The sequence below is a fragment of the Castor canadensis genome, chromosome 7 (genome assembly GCF_047511655.1).
Source record: "Castor canadensis chromosome 7, mCasCan1.hap1v2, whole genome shotgun sequence".
In the NCBI taxonomy this organism is placed as follows: Eukaryota; Metazoa; Chordata; class Mammalia; order Rodentia; family Castoridae; genus Castor; species Castor canadensis.
In genome coordinates this window covers 119,191,928-119,204,583 of record NC_133392.1, presented here as the reverse complement: position 1 = coordinate 119,204,583, position 12,656 = coordinate 119,191,928, and the positions used below count along the sequence as shown (strand labels likewise).

Below are 12,656 nucleotides of genomic sequence, written 5' to 3'. Positions count from 1 at the left end.
CTCCATGAGTCCCCGAGCCAAGGGGACAGCAGCAAAGCAGCTGCAGGCAGGTTTGGGTCCCGAAGACCCAGGCTGGTGGTGGTGGTGGGGAATCCAGTGTACAGGACTTAAGAGTGTGCATGTCCACACCTCCTTGGCACCTCAAAAGCATTTCTTCAGGAAGCTCCACTCATGTGTCCCTGTCATAGGTGAGGACATTGAAGTTTGGCCAGGATTCCTTGCCCAGCTAGGAAGCAGCAGAGCCAGGATTCAAGAGTGAGTCCTTTTGAAGATTTGTGTGTGACTGGGGAGTTGGACTATATTCATTTATTCATTTACTTGTCACTCAACAAATATTTACTGAACACTTACTACGTGGCAGGTACCACACAAGGAAAGGATAAGATATAGTCTCTGTGGGCCTCTTCAAGGTCCCTTTCCAAGGGCTGGGAATGACCTTAGCTCCTGCTATGTATGGCATTGTTACCTAAATTGTGTCATTTCACCCTCACTGCAGTACGGAGGCCATTAGTATTATCTTCCAGTGAAGAATGCTGAGATTCAGAGAAGGAAGTGACTTGTCTAAGGTCCCTATCCTGGGGAGGGACAGAGGCTGTGTTCAGATGACCCAGGGTGTACAGCTGACCCAAGGTGTAGGTTCTGGGTGTGTTCCTGGGGCCTGATCCATGACAACAGCCCAGTGGTGTACTATGGACACTCTACCAGTCACGGTTATGTGAGCCCCCAGGCCTGAAACCTAAAAGTCTATCTCTTGACTGTGCTGTGAGGCCGTACTTATTTAAATGCTAGCTTGGGATGTCAGAAGGGCATTGGGAGGGGCCTGCAAGGAGACTCGCTGTGCCTCTGGTCCACTTTGCCACAAGTGGGATACAGTACTAGGGCACAAACTACTTCTCTCTGGCTTCACTCTTGTCACCATGGAGCAGGGGTGCATTTTCTGAAAGCCCTTAAGGGGATAGGAGGCGATCACAGAGATGCTATTAGACAGTCTCAGCACAACCGTGGTGGGGGGAAAAGTAGGAGGAAGCAGGAGCTGACCATGCCCTAGTGGGGGCACATACCCTCAACTCCTTTCTTCACCTGGCACATCATACATGCTTCAGTATGAGCTTGGAATTCTCCAGGAAGCCTTTCCTAACCCACCTACAGGCTCAGTCAGAGGCCACCTCTCTCTCTTGGGCCTGAGGATGCTATGTAGTCATTGTTTCTGCCACTACAATCTCAGGACAGGTACCACATTTGGGTCCCAGGTATGCTGCACAGTGTCTGTCCAGAGTGGGTGTCCAGATGTCTGGGGGTCAGATGAGTTCTGACGTCCCTGGAACCCTTCTCCCACCTTTCCAGCTTTACTCATGCTCTCCATGCTCCCGCCCCTCAGTCTGTCTCCCTTATTCCTCTCCTCCCCACTGTACAGAAGGAGCTGGGATGCCCGCTACTCAAATCTGCCCTTTGGGGAGCCTCGATTGCACTCCAACGCAAGGTGAGCGCTAAGAGGCCCTCCCGGGCGGGCGCAGAAACCAGAAACAAATCCTCAGCAACTGACTCTAAAGCCCGACCAAGCAGCTCCGTATCAAACACCAGCAGGGGCCATTACGTCTGCAGGGAAGGCTCTCTGGCAAAGTAGCATGGAAAATACACAGATGAATGAAAACTTCGGGGAGCAGCCAGAGCACGCCTGCGGGGGGCGCCACGTGGCACCGACGCAGCGCGGCTCTAGAGAATCACAAGGCCGGGTTGCCGTGGCAGCGCGGGGACCGCGAGAGCGCGGGCGAGCCTGCACCCGCGGCGTGAAGGTCAGGCTCCGCGGGACCACGCTTCAGGCCCCTCCCGCGCAACAGCCATGTCCACGTCCGCATCCAGCAAGTGGTCCAGAGGGGCGCCCTTTGGGGTGCAGAGCCACAGGTGCCGCCCGTCGCCCCTCTGCCTTGGGGGGGAGAGAGATCCGACACCCCCCCCAGGAGGGCTGGAGCCTGGGAAAGGACCGGAGTGGGCTGGCAGTAAGGGGGGGGGGGCGCTGATTCTCTCTCCCTCCCGCCTGCTGCACTTCCCTGCTAGCCTCTTCTACCATCCTATTTTCTTTCCCACGACCTTCATAAATTCTTGAACTCCATCTACAGAGCACCTACTATGTGTGGGGTTTAGCGAGAGGCTACATGGCCTAGCCCATAGTAGGTCACTCAGGTAAAAAGTCGTGGGTGAGAGTTCAGCCCAGATGTCTTATCTTTGTTCATGTGTATTATCATATTTAATATATTTAAGTATGACCTACTATGCACCATGCACAATTCTAGGATTGCTGGGTTACAGCAATGAACAAAACCTTGTACTTATGGAGTTTGTATTTTTATCGGACAGGGCAAGGTGGATAAAAGCCATATATATCATATGTAAAAGTATACACAAGCCAGTTGTGGTAATGCATGCCTGTAATCCCAGAGAATGAGGCAAGAGGATCTGAAGTTCAAGATCAGCCTGGGCTACATTGTGAGACCCTGTCTCTAAAAACACATATATATATAATCGTGATTGATGGTGCTAAGGCCTTTGGAGAAAAGCTAACCTGGGAGGAGGAGCTGGAGAGTGCTGAGGGACAGGTGGGGTGGAGTCACCCTGGGATGGTCAAAGTCAGCACCACCTTGCTGTTGAACTTTCATGGGCCAGCTCCAAAGTCACCTCCCCTGGGCAGGTGACTTTCCCCAGTACTGTCCAAGCCAGGAGCAGGTGACAGGCATTGGGCTCTCATCCCTCCCTAGGTTTGATGTCTCTGGTGTATATCCCGAAAACAAGAAATTCAGCACCTTCACGCAGGCCCCATATTCCAGACATCATTCTACAGAAGTGGTGAGTTTGAGCAGCTGCTCTGCCTCTGCACACATGGTCCAGCCACTGCTCCTCCAAATGACCCCCCCGTGGGTGAGCTGAGTGTGTAAGCGGTGTCCCTCTACATCTCCATGCTGGCAGCCCCTGGCATGAGCTTGGGGCTCATATGTTTCTGATGTGTTTGATAAATGTGGGTCAGGAGTGAAAACAGTGTGAGTTTGGGGGCTGCAGAGACCTGGTTTCTATTCCAAGCTCCTGTGTTGGCTAACTTCGGGCTCTGATAAGTTACTCTGCCTGCTGCAGTGTGATGGAGCCAGTGACAGAGGAAGCCATGATTGCACCTTAAGTGCCAAGCCCCTAGGTGCCAGGCTTGGTGCTGGGGGATAGCTTGGCCTCCATCCCCAGGCCAAGGGTGGCTTGGTGAGGACTTGCTCTGAGGGTGGATGGTGGATATGGTTGGCTCAGCTCTGACCATGCTCTAACTCAGTCCAACATAGGACCTGGGGCCTACAATTCCAAAGAGACCTGCTTCAGCAAGAAGAAGCTGAAGAAAGAGGTGGACACAGGCTGGGCCCGGGCTCAGGAAGCTACTCGGCTGACTAAGCTGCCACACTTCCAGTACCAGGCCATCATGAAATACAGGCGGCAACAGGTGAAGCTTCTGGGCCACACCCTTCTCCATCTTTGGGGCCAGGCTGTTTGGACCTCAGTTGTTCTTCCAGATTCTGGTGGAACTAGTTGGACACCACCCAGGCCCCTTCCTTGGGCTCCTTGTCCCCCTTCCTGTGTGGACATTCCCTGGTTTCCAGTTTTCATCTCATGCTCTCTTCTCTTGGGACAGGAGCAAAAGCTGGGGCCTGGCTGCTACAACTTCAAAGACTTCTTACAACAGCTACAGCAAAAACCTGGTAGCACTCGGGGACTGCTCAGCTCTGGGGAGGCCCGCTTCCGAGGCTTCATCGGGGTAGGTGTTCTCATCTGTGAAGGAGGATCCCTTCCATCCTCTGCTCTCTGTGGGCAGAGCATACAGCCTGATGCTAGAAATGCCTTTCTTGTGCCTGCCTCTTCCCCAGGTGTGGTCCTCAGGACCTGTCTGCTTTCCTGTGTCTCAGCCTTGAGCTCACTGGTTATTGTAGATTCCAGCAGAGATGGGCTGGTTCATCTCTAGGGCCCAGCAAACAGCCCAGCAAATATTAGGTACTCAATGAATTCTTTTGTCTATACATCCAGCCAGCCAATCAGGAAATAATACCACATACCATCCTAGACCTTGGGGATCTGGCAGTGACAAAGCCAAGATCTCTGCTCTGATGGAGTGGATATCCTAGTAGTAGAAACAACAGTGCAAGGAAGGAAATGTATATATATTCAGGGATATGAAGATAAATGGCACAGGAAAAGGCTAGAGAGTACCGGGAGGGCAATTTACAGAGAGCAGTCTGGGAAGGCCTCTGGGAGGAGGTGCCGTTTGAGTAAAACCCAATGGAGACTACTGATACCTGCACTAGAGCATTCCCAGCAGTGGAACAGCAAAGGCTAAGGCCCTGAGACACGAGCACGCTTGGTCAGTTAGACTGGCAGGCAGGAGGCCAAGTGACTGGGAAGGAGGGGGTAAGGGCAAGGAGACGAGAGAGAGCAGAGGAGTGAATGGTGGGATCATGAGGACCTTGCAGCCAAAGCAGGGTCTTTGACTGTCATATCAGTTGTGGGAGGACACTGAAGGTTTGGACAGGCTAAGGGCCTGCTAGACAGTTTTGGAGGAGCACCTGCTGTGGGTGTCAGGGCTGGGAGGCGGCAGCAGGTGTGCAGGTAGAGATGCTGGCTGAGGGGTGGGGTGGCAGGAGGGCTGCAGGGCAGAATGGGGCAGGATGATGATCACTGTGCGTGTGGGAGGACATGAGTGAGGCCCAACCTCAGAAGGCCAGGAGAGAAAGCAGCTAGTCATCCCCCGACCTCAGGAGTGACTGCAGCTATTTGTTGAGCACCCTCCTCCCCCTGTCCTTGAACTCTGTGCTCGAGTGGCAATGTCCTTCTAGCAGCTAGCTCCTTGGATGTGCCGTGCGCTTTCTAGGAGCTCTGCTTCCGCCATGCCCTCTGTTGGGTATGACTTTCCTCCCCCACGGCACTCCTGCTCATCCTACAGCTCTCAGCTCCAAGAAGCCTTATGGACCCCCACTAGGCACTCTCTCCCCTCCTAGGAGTCCCTGCTATGATTGTGCCCCTCCCCCATCTCCCACCGCAGCCCCAGAGAGTGGAGCACATCTACACGGTTCATTCCCTGAGGCATTTTGAGGTCCTCACAGTGCCTGGCACACAGTTGGCCTGCAACGAGTATTTGTGGACTGAGTAAAATGCACACGGGCTCCAAATGCTCCAAAAGAAGGACATTCTCTCCTTCTTTGCAACAATTCCAGACAAGGACCTGGAGGATCAGAGAGGATCAGCAATCTGCCCTGGGCTGCCCAGCTGGCCAGTGGGTGAGCTGGGATGCATTTTTCCTCACTCCTTACCACTGTGGACTGAGGAGGTCAAGAAATCACTCCTTGACATGTTTGGGGAGCAAACAGGTGCATCTTCAGGTGCAGAAGCTGGAGCTGTCAGTTAGGGAGAGGGGCTGTCTGCAGGCATTTAAAATGAGTCATTACCTTCAAGTCTAAAGCAATAACAGCCGACGCTTAGCACAGCGCTTACCAACTGCTTATTACCTTAACCTCACAGTAGCCCTATGAGGGGCACTGTATTACGGCCACTTCACACATGGCAAAATTGGAGTACAGAGGTTGAGTAGCCAACCATCCAACGTCACAGGGCTACAGCGTGGCAGTGACAACATCAGAATTTCAGATGTCCAGCGTATGGCCACTGTGTTACCCAAAGGCTGTGTCCCTTAGTTCGTGGGTTTTGTTCCTTGGCTGTGGAGGACGTGTAATGTCAGGGCTCAGCCCAACTGTTGGCAGAGAAGTTGATGGGAGGGGACACATTTAACACCCTCTTTCCTGTGTCTCGGCCACTCACACTGGGGCATCTGCCTTTGCTCCTCCTGCCTGAGTGACCCTCACCTCTAACCATCTGTGTGGGATCCTTCTTCAAAGCCCAGCTTTTTAAAAGGTGCCTATTCCCCTGTTTCTTCCTCTGAATTAATTATTCTTGCCCCCTTCTGAATCTGATAATTTAAGTTAAAATTCTAGGTTTTCACATCAGCCAAATATGATACTAAACCTCTGAACTTGAAGGTCTTAAGAGCGAAAGGATATTGTGCCAACAAAGTGCCCAGTGGGTCTGGTGCCATCCCTGAGCTCCTAGATCCAAGGCCACTCTAGGACTTGTGATGCTTGCTGTCTACTCATCCCGGAGCCTGAAAAACGGGCTCCAAAAGAACATGGATTTTAGAGCCAGACGCCTTGTGCTGCCCCTTTCTGGAGGTGGGTGTGCGGATGTGGTTTGCCTCTTTGATCAAGATAAGATGTTAAGGATTTTTCAATACATCTAGCACACAATTTAGGGGCCCAGCTTCCAACCCTGGGGGGTTTTCTCCAGAACACCCCGAGCTCTGAAAGGAGGCAAGGCCTAGATAGTCCCATTGCTGTGGGGACAAACCAATCGGATGCCCGCAGTGGCCTGACTTGCCCAGCAGAGGTCCCTGCCTCCTTACCTGGCTTGGCTTCCCTAGGGCCAGGTTCCAGAGCCCAGAAATGGGTGGGGCCTAGCCATCCATGGAATAGCAGTGACCCCGTGTGGCTAAAAGGTGCAACTCAGCAGCAAAAATCCTGCCTGGTTTCACTCAGGAATGCCCACACCCACCCAAACTACAAAATGGCTCAGCTCACTTTATCTACAAAGACTCACTTCAAACCCAGGCAGTTAGTCCAGGCCCCTGATGGCCATTCCAGCCACAGTCCTTAATCTCTTCTGCCCCCAAGACTCTCCGTCACTCCACACTGACTTATTTGTGGGTGCCCACTGTGTACCAGGCCCTGCAGGAAGCTTTATAGACACTGTTCAGTTTCATCATCATTTCCTGGAGAAAAGTACAGCCATTCCCATGTTACCAGGAGTGAGGAAACCCCTCTCAGAAGGGCAGGTGAGAGCATAGAACTGCTGAGGCCTCAGAGCAGGCAACTGCCTGGTGTGCTGGGGAAAGGAAGGTGTCATCCCAAGAGAGGCAGCGTTTGACAGGCTTTGCAGAATTATTAGGGTTTCTAAGGCAAAGAGGGCAGGAAAGGATTCTGGGTGTTGGTAGAAGCACAAGCAAGCAAGGGAGGGAAGTCGGGCAGGATGGCATGCCCTCAGGCAGCAGCGCAGAGCTCACGTTGGCCAAAGTGTGGGGCATAGGAAGCAAGTGGTAAGATGCAACTTGGGCAGGCTAGGGGGACCTGGTGATGAGGCCAGACTTGGAGTTGAAGGGGTAAGCAGTGGAGCAGGCTCACAGGTGCCAAGGTTGTGTGTTGGGTGTGGGCAACATGTACATAGCCTGAAAATTCTGCTCCCCTCTTGGGAACGGGGATCCCAGGTGTCCCTCCCTTAGATGAACCAGCACTGAGAGTGGGACAGATGGCTTTTAATCCCTGCCTCCTGCCTTACAGAACTACTATCCAGGCCCTGGGAATTATGGGGAGAAGGGCAACCCGTACACGCGGCTGGAGGAGAATGCCTGGAACCGGTCGCACTCCGAGGGCCTCATGTGCAGGATGTCCAACAAGCCACGCCCCTTGGCACATCAGGTACCCCTTACTTGGCCAGGGCTCCCCGCAACAGTGCTGGCAGTTGGGAGGTTGGGTGGGGAGACCAACACCCTGCCTCTGCAGCTCTCCTGCAGGCATTATAACCTCTGTTCTCTTTAGGGGAGTGGTCTGGGACCTGGCACATACTCCATTAAAAGTGGCATCGAGACATACCTGGCAAAATCCGTTGGCACCCGTGGCCCCTATGACACTTTCTCTGGTGATCGAAGCAAGCCTCTGGCTTATGGACATTACTCTGTGCAGGTGTGTCCCTGGGTGGCTTGTGGGGACTCTTTCCCCCACAAGATGCTAGACACTGCCTGGGACTTGTACCATACCCTTCTCACTTCACCTCTTGGCTATGGCTAAGATGTGTTAGATGAGGAAACAGGTTGGCCACATAGCTGGTGAGGGGCAGAGCCTGGATTTGAACCCCAGCACATACATTCAATTCCACAGCCAGTTCTCTCCTGGCTCGGTCATGAACTGCACTGCAGGTGCAGATGACCTGTGGTGCAGGACTGGGTGGGAACTTGGAGGTCACAGGGGAGGTGTCCTTCTGTTTTGGAAACACTTCATAGATTCAGCTAGGCTGGCTGTGTTGGTGGCGGCATTCTGTTAGTGAGGTGGAGAACTAGAGGCTGGGAAGGAGACAGGTCAGATTTTAGCTTGGCAGCCTCCTTCCTGCCCTCATCAAGAGCCTTTCATGGGATTTCATAGCTCTAAGCTTTCTTCATGCTTAGAGTACCTGGAACTTAGTGTGTATCTAATGACCAGGTTTTTCTGCTCTGCTCTGCAGTCACTCAGTGTATACGATTAAGCTTACAGTCTAAGTGTAGGGAACCTGGTGCTTGTGGGACTTACATTCTAATTAAAAGAGAAACAATCATCAATGAGCAGGAAAAAAATTCTAGAGTGTTAGCAGGTGATGAGTGCGGTGGCAGAGGGCACTGGGAGAGCTAGAGAGGTTAACGTGGCCACTTGAGCCTCTTGGTAAGGAGCCACTGGCCCCTGCTTTGTGACCTGGCTGCTTCCCCAGGACCTCAAAGACCTCTCCTTGAACAGCCACAAAACCATTAGCGCAGCAGGGACCTTGACGACCCTCCACGGGTACCACAGCCAGCCCACTCTGGACAGTGTCAGCCTACACTGTTTGTTTTGTTTAGTAGAATACTTTTTAGAACAATTTTAAGTTCATAGCAAAATTGAGAGGCAATTACCATCCCACCTACTCCCTGCCTCTCCCTACTGTTAAGATACCACACCACGGTGTATATTGGGTACAGTCGATGAACCTAGTATGACATGACTTTGTCACCCCAGCCCATGGTTTAAAGAAAGAATTGAATAAAGGCAAGCTGGGTGGCAAGGTATAGCACGTATGTGTGTGTGTGCATGTTTGTGTGTGTGTGTGTGTGTGTGTGTGTGTGTGTGCATGTAAAAGACCAACTCCACCCAGACCTGCTGGTGGGCAGAGACGTCTGTTTCTGCCTGCCCATGCCAGGGTGGATCTTGGGCCTGTCCATGGGACATCACAGGGCTGGGTAGTGAGTGTTACCTCCTTGTCCCTGCCTCTTGCTTTTCTCTGAGCTCTGGTGAGGGTTAAGAAAGGGAGCTCTTGGTTTCTCTGGCATAACATCTATCTCTCTCTGTTTCTCAGAAAAAAAAGTCCAGGGAACTGGTGAATTTCAAGAGCTTCGTGGAAGAACTTAACTCCCGTCACAATAAGAAGCATGGGGTTTTCTCAAAAATTCCCCGAGAACCGAAAATCCCCACAGAGAGGATTTATTGGGCTACCCTTAGCCAATGCCCCCGAAACCTAGTCAGTGTGCCTTGTGGTTTGCCTGCCTTCCTGGAAGTCTCTTATAGGCAGGGAGGTGTGGTATAGTGGGTGTTTTGGTTGGGAGAACTTGGTCTTAGGGATCAAACCCACTGGTTTGCAATCCTGGTCTTGTACTTACCAGTCACTTGGGGTCAGGCCCTCCGACTCTCTGAGTCTCATTTTGCATACTGGGCTTCTGAGGTAGTGAAGGAGTGCTTGTGAGTGTGGTGCCTGGTTCCCGGAAGTGCTAGCCAGTACTGATCTCCACCCTGCCCTCCCTCCCCTGTCCCTCGAGAGCTGGAGAGAGACCAAGGGAAGATTGTGCCAGGGCAGAGTATGGTAAGGGAGATCTGCCGTCTGCTTTGTCCAGAGAGTGGCAGGCACCCTCTGCCTAGTTTAAGGCAGTCTTGTTTGGAGGCAGTGGCCAGGGCTCCAAGTAGGCCCTGGGCTGCATCAGGCCCTGTAGGCAATCTGCAGTGTGGGAAGGAGTGGAGTCAGGAGAGGAAAAGGGTACCAGCACTTCCCAAACACCTGTTAGCTATGTTCCAGGCTCCCCCCTCCCACTCCAGGGGTCAGCATTTGCATGTCACAAAGGAAACTGGGCTCAGATCTGGGGGAGAATTTGCCCTGGTTCTCCAGGGGGGATGGGAAGAGCTTCATTGGAACCCAGCTGTCTAGCTCCAGGGCCTGTGTGGCATCACTCCCCTGACCCTGCCAGTCCATGAGGGCCCCTGGGAACCTGAAAAGGGGGGGGTCAGGCTGGGGGAGACAGGGTTAGAGTGGGCAGCATGGGTCCTCAGGGCACTATGTGCCCCTTCACCTCCTCTGTCTGTGGCTGAAGGCTCAGCATTGTTGGGCAGGTGGGGTCAGCTGCCAGGAACCCTCAGCTGCTCTGCCCCAGGCTGAGTGTTGCCAGTGCCTCTCCAGCTCTCAGTTTTCCTTCCTCATCCCTAGGCCACATCTGGTCCTAGTTCATGGATTCCTCAAGAGACGAAATTCAAATATGTCAACCAACCACCATTCCTCCTGGCTTCCAAGCGGTCAGGCATAAAGGCCTACCAGATGGTCTTGGGGAGCTGGGTGAGTGAGTAGGGCTGGGATTTCATGGTGAGGCAGGGAACTCTCTCCTGCCTCTATAAGCAGCCACAACCCTTCCTGCCCCTTCTCTCTTTCACCCACTCACTGTCTTATTTCTCCAAGGCATTGGTTCTCCAAACTTGAGCAGGTAGTAGCATCACTGGACGGCTTGTTAATGCACAAACCATCGGTTTCCATGCTGGGACTTCTGATACAATAGGCCTGGGTAGAGGCATGGGATTTGCATTTCTAGTAAGTTCCCAGGTGGAGGTGGTGATGATGCTCCAGGGACCACACTTTGAGAACCACTGAGCTCAGAGAGCTCACCCTGCACTCAGCACCTATCCCGTTCCCTTACTCTCCAGAGAAAGCCTCCCTTGTTCCCTCTTGCATTTGTCTTGGGACCTCCAGGGTAGTTGGTGGAGTTGGCCCATTTCTCATCCCTAGCTGAGCAATTCCTTCTCTGTTCCCTGCCCTCTTCTGCTCTCTTTTGTCCCCACATGTGTGATGTAACCTTCAGGTGGCATTGTTTTTGTAGAATAGACCAGCTCTTGGGTTTTGTGTGTCTGCTTCCTTAGTGTCCACAAATGGCCTTAGGCACAGACCTCGTTCTGTTCCTTAACTCCTCCCTCTCAGGTTCTAAGTGCACCTGCTATTGGAGTCTAATAATTATACAGAAAGGTGCACCAATCTTGGGCTGGAGTGGTAGAGCACTTGCCTAGCATGCACAAAGGCCCTGGCTTCCATCTGCCAGCATCGCAAGACAGCGAAAAACAACCCCTACCCAAAAAATAAGAAAAGCACATGAATCTTAAGAGAACAGTTCCATGAATTGTCACAGAATAGCCTCACCTTGTAAATCATCCCCAGAGCACTCAAGAGCACATTCCCAGCATCCCCGGATTCTTCCCCTCATCAGGAAGAATCACCCCACCTCTAGCAGTACAGATGAGTTTTGTCTGCTGTTGAATGGTTCGCTATTTTTAAGGTCTTTCCTGGTCACTTTTTGTCGCTGTGACAAAATACCTGAGAGACATCAATTTAAAGGAGGTAGGGTTTATTTTGGCTTACAGTTCCAGAGACTTCAGTCCATGGGCAGCTGGCTCCATTGCTTTTAGGTCTATGTATGGCAAGGTAGAAACACTGTGGTGGAAGGGCATTGCAGAGGAAAGCTGCTCACCTCATGGCAGATGGGGTAGGGAAGGGAGACCAAGTCTCAATATACCCGTCAAAGGCATGCCGCCTTTGAAGTGCCTACTTCCTCCAGGAGGCACCACCTCCTAACACCCGTTCAGCTTTGAACTTATCGGTAGGTTCACCCACTGACAAAGGTAGAGCTCTCCAGACCCAATCACCTCTAAACTGCTGCCAGCTGGGGACTGAGCCCTCAGCCCATCGGCCTTTTGGGAAGACATTTCATGTCCAAACTATAACACAGCCTCTCAGGGTCTATGTTGCTTGTAATGTGCCTGCGTCCCATTATGCTCTTGCCCCTCCCTAGCTCACCCCACACTTGAGCTTTTGGACACCCCAAGTACAGTTTAAACCAGAGCCAAATGGTCATGCTGCCATCTGAAGTGGAAGTGCTGATGTGAGAGCTGGCTCTAGTGGCAGGACAGGAAGGCCCTCTGCAGGCATCCCACCAGGATGCCCATCCCTCTGTAGTCCAGCCTCTCCCTGTGGAAGGCTATTTGCTTGACCAACCCCTCCCTGCTCTCTCATTGGCCCTGCTTCTGCAGATGGTGGGGTTCCTGACCTGCCTTTATTCTGCCCTTGCTACATTACGTTGACAAGTTTCATTTCCTCTCTGAACCTCTGTTTGCAGACATCGGGTGGGATGGTGGACCACGGACTAGGTGGCTTAAACAACAGAAGTATACACCCTCATACCTCTGGAGGCCAGAGGCTGAAATCCAGGAGTCAGCAGGGCCAGGTTCCCCCTGAAACTTGTGGGAGACAATCCTTCTTTGCCTTTTGGCAGTTCCGGCAGTGGCCCATGATCCTTGGCATCCCTTGCCTTGTGAGAATGAATCTTTCTGATCTCTGCCTCTATGTATGGCCACCTCCCCCGTGTCTCTTCTTATAAAGACACCGGTCATGTTGGACCAGGGTTCCACCCTGCTCCGGCATGACCTCACTTTAACTATACCTGACAACAGCACAAATAAGGTCATTCTGAGGTACTGGGGATAGGACATCAGCATATCTTTTTGGGG

General features: G+C 52.5%; 1 protein-coding gene across 1 annotated transcript in view; it reads left to right on the top strand.

Moving 5' to 3' along the window:
• Positions 1 to 12,656, top strand: part of LOC109693819 (ciliary microtubule-associated protein 2-like) — a 33,467-nt gene that overhangs the window by 4,856 nt on the left and 15,955 nt on the right. The window contains exons 2-8 of the mRNA XM_074080019.1: positions 2,754 to 2,841; positions 3,308 to 3,472; positions 3,662 to 3,784; positions 7,404 to 7,541; positions 7,662 to 7,805; positions 9,202 to 9,363; positions 10,318 to 10,443. Of these exons, the coding sequence (XP_073936120.1) occupies positions 2,754 to 2,841; positions 3,308 to 3,472; positions 3,662 to 3,784; positions 7,404 to 7,541; positions 7,662 to 7,805; positions 9,202 to 9,363; positions 10,318 to 10,443 (946 nt within the window). The remainder of the gene's footprint in view (positions 1 to 2,753; positions 2,842 to 3,307; positions 3,473 to 3,661; positions 3,785 to 7,403; positions 7,542 to 7,661; positions 7,806 to 9,201; positions 9,364 to 10,317; positions 10,444 to 12,656) is intronic.